The following is a 3,333-nucleotide window of genomic DNA, read 5'->3' as shown; positions in this document are numbered from 1 at the left end:
ACACACACAGACAGACACACATCTCAGACTAGACAGTGTTTCAGATGATGACATGTGTTTGCTGACACACGCCCATAGTGTCTGAGTCATACACACAGTCGAGCCAAAGTCTTCGTAGAAATTCCTCAGTGGCCGAGGTGTGAAGCTGACCAAATGTGGATAACTTCTGACTGTGTTTCATTGTTTAATTAATTGTTTAATTGTTGTTTTATTTGGGTTTATTATTCAGAGAACAGGTGAATTAGCTGAAAATTCATTTTAACTTTAATTCTCGCTACTGCTTTGCGATGTGTGTACCGATGTATTAATATGTGCACTTATGTATGTCTGCACACCCAAATTAATGTATAGGCTTACATGTAATTAGAGCAGAGAATTAAGTGTCATGCACGTAGAGTAGGAGAAGAAGACTACTTGAATTGACTTATACTCAAAACAGTCTTCAATGTGACCAGTTTTGAAATATGATTTGATTTTACTGATCTGACGATGAGGTTTTGACTCAGCAATGACTGGATTTGAAACCTGACATGCAATTCTGGCCTCATGATGAAAGTCTATATACTCATGCTTCCATGTGTAAGTATTCCCCATTGTTTTCCTTCATTGCTGTTGCCAGAAAATTCGTTCCAAGGTGGAGCTGGAGCTTCAAGGCGTCCCAGAGGAACTGTCCCTGTCCTTCAACGCCACCTGTCTGAATGGAGAGCTCATCCCTGGCCTCAAATCCTGTTCTGGGCTCAAGATAGGAGACACGGTCAGACCATATTCCCTCTTTATTTTTGTTCGCTTTTGACCCATTAAAAACAAGTCTACTTTTGGCTCTCACAGTTCTACAAACGTGGAAATGAAAACTTGTAGGCAGTTGAACCAAAGAGTATTTCGCCTTATGGATTGTTTCATTTTAAGGATTTTCAGTGGGCTGATAAAAAAGGCTGGGAAAAAAAATGTATGCCCATATTGTGTTTGTCCAAGAACTCCAAACCAGTGTTGTAAAATGGCTGAGGCAGTTGTATCCATATTTAATAGTGTTAATACTATCATCCTCACTCCTATTTCACTGTTGCACACTAAGAGATGCATGGCAAAAGGCATTCTTCTCAATAAGACACGTCTCCATAAGTTAGAGTATAACTTTATTTTATAAAATTCCCTAAAAGTAAATTAGCTTTCATAAGAAATAAGGAATAATTATTAAGCTGAGCAGATGTAGGGCAAGAAAACGGTACTATAAAATCCTATAAAAAACATTCTTTCCCCTCAGCCAACATGTCCTATCTCTAGGGGGTAAAAATAACATGTTATATAGTTCCATACACTATTTTTCACCTTCATTTTGGTCTCTTTCCATTTCCTTTCTTGCTGCTATCTTATCTAAAGTCAGATTTTCCCCATTTCCTCGTGGTGTCAAAGAGCAGATGATGGAAAAAAGTGGATCAGCACTGTCTCTGATTTTGTCTTGTTTTCTTCTCTTTCCATACTTCTTCTGTCAACTCCATTCAGAGCAAAATCGCCTGCCTAAAGAGTTCTCTTTGTTTCTTTATTTTGCATTTTTTCTTTATCACAGCCTCTTTGGCTCTTTTCCCTGTTCTCTCCTCACTCCAGGTGACATGTTTTGGCCTCCACACATTTCTTTCTCTCTGCCTCAGCTCCCCTTATTTTTGCCATATATGGCTGTCTCTCCAGATGTAGTAACTGCCCACTTTTGGACATTTACCAGATTTGGATACAATGCTGAATGAACAATTACTTTGACTAAATACACATGGAGGCATTCCTTGTGTCACGTCTTTGTGCTGTTTCCACCAATAGCAATTAGACAATATTCACAATTTGAGTGGCTATTAAATGAACATTAACTGAACCATTAAAGTGCTGTTACATGTTACATAATCTAGAGCAGGGTGATAGAGTAGCATGGTTGTTTTTTACAAAGTGTGTCTGTGTGTGAGTGTTTAGATAGTGTCACATATTGTTGCTGATACATCAAGAATGTCAGAAAAACAGATTTTTTTTGGCAAATTTAATTGCATCTGGATGCAGAATCTCTTTGCCTTGACATGATTTGATTTTTAAATGTAAATTCCCTCCTCTCATCCAGGTTTCTTTCAGTGTGGAGGCCAGAGCTCGTGGTTGCCCCAAACAAAAGAAGAAAACCTTCATCATTAAGCCGGTCGGCTTCAAGGATTCCCTCCCCAACACTGTCACCTTTGAGTGCGACTGCAAATGCCAGACCAAAGCCCAGCCCGATAGCCCCAAATGTAACCACGGCAATGGCACCTACGAGTGTGGCATCTGCCTGTGCCACCCAGGTCGCTTAGGGCCACATTGCGAGTGTGCAGAGGGTGACTATAACCCCACAGAGCAGGACCGCTGCAGCGGACCCGCAGGCTCTGGAGGACCTCAGTCAGTCATCTGCAGTGGCCGTGGAGACTGTGTGTGTGGCCAGTGTGTGTGCCACAGCAGTGACTTTGGAAAAGTCTGGGGAAAGCTGTGTGAGTGTGATGACTTCAACTGCCTGCGCTACAAGGGGGAACTGTGCTCAGGTAAGAGCTAAAATTATTTTTACTAATATAATTATTATACTTATTATACATGCATCCATAATTTGAGTTCAGTGGTGAAATTTGTCAGAGTGGAGTGGGTCGTAGTGGTGGTTTAGTGGAGATGCAGAGCTGGACGTTATCGGCATAGCAGAGGAAGTGGAGACCGTGAGGTTACCAAAGGGGGGCATGTACAGGATGAACAGGAGACAACCTAGCACCCAACTCTGGGGGACACCTTGGGACAGGTGTGAGCAGCTGGAGGATATGCAGTTGTTTGATACGATGAACTTTTGTCTGTTTGTTTAAAGATATGACCTTAAAGCCAGAGTTAAATATTGAAGCAAAAATGGCAAACATTCACAGTTTCTTCTCAAAGTATTTGCTGCTTTTCTCTTTTTTTACCATTGTGCATTGAACATTTTTGTGTTGTGGACTGTTCATAGGACAAAAAAAGAAATTAGAAAACATAACTTTGGGCATTTTCTTATTTGCTTCCTTGCCAAGAGTTTGATAAGCAGATTTATAAGACTCTGACTCTTAAACATAAAGCTGGAGCCAGCTGTTCGTTAGCTTAGCTTAGCTTAACGTTAAGACTGTAAACAGTTGGCCTAGTTCTGTCCAAAGGTATCAAAACTTGCTTAGCAACACCTCTAAAGTTCACTAATCAACGTGCTATATCTTTTTAATCTGTACAAAGTGTAAAATTGACATGTGACTATTTTTTGGCTGGATGAAGTTGCCAGCCAGGCTAACACCACAAATAGCTGTTTCACCATTTCCAGTTTTTTAC

General features: G+C 40.6%; 1 protein-coding gene across 1 annotated transcript in view; it reads left to right on the top strand.

The window, feature by feature from the left end:
• The window catches only part of LOC118327180 (integrin beta-3-like), a 17,364-nt gene that overhangs the window by 5,870 nt on the left and 8,161 nt on the right, over window positions 1-3,333 (top strand). Inside the window, exons 9-10 of the mRNA XM_035660449.1 lie at window positions 620-754; window positions 2,099-2,543. Coding sequence (XP_035516342.1) covers window positions 620-754; window positions 2,099-2,543 — 580 coding nt within the window. The remainder of the gene's footprint in view (window positions 1-619; window positions 755-2,098; window positions 2,544-3,333) is intronic.

The sequence above is a fragment of the Morone saxatilis genome, unplaced genomic scaffold (genome assembly GCF_004916995.1).
Source record: "Morone saxatilis isolate NCDOM2014 unplaced genomic scaffold, NCSU_SB_2.0 Contig1, whole genome shotgun sequence".
Lineage (NCBI taxonomy): Eukaryota > Metazoa > Chordata > Actinopteri > Moronidae > Morone > Morone saxatilis.
Note: the sequence above shows the minus strand (reverse complement) of the source record. Positions and strands in the feature narration are given on the sequence as shown.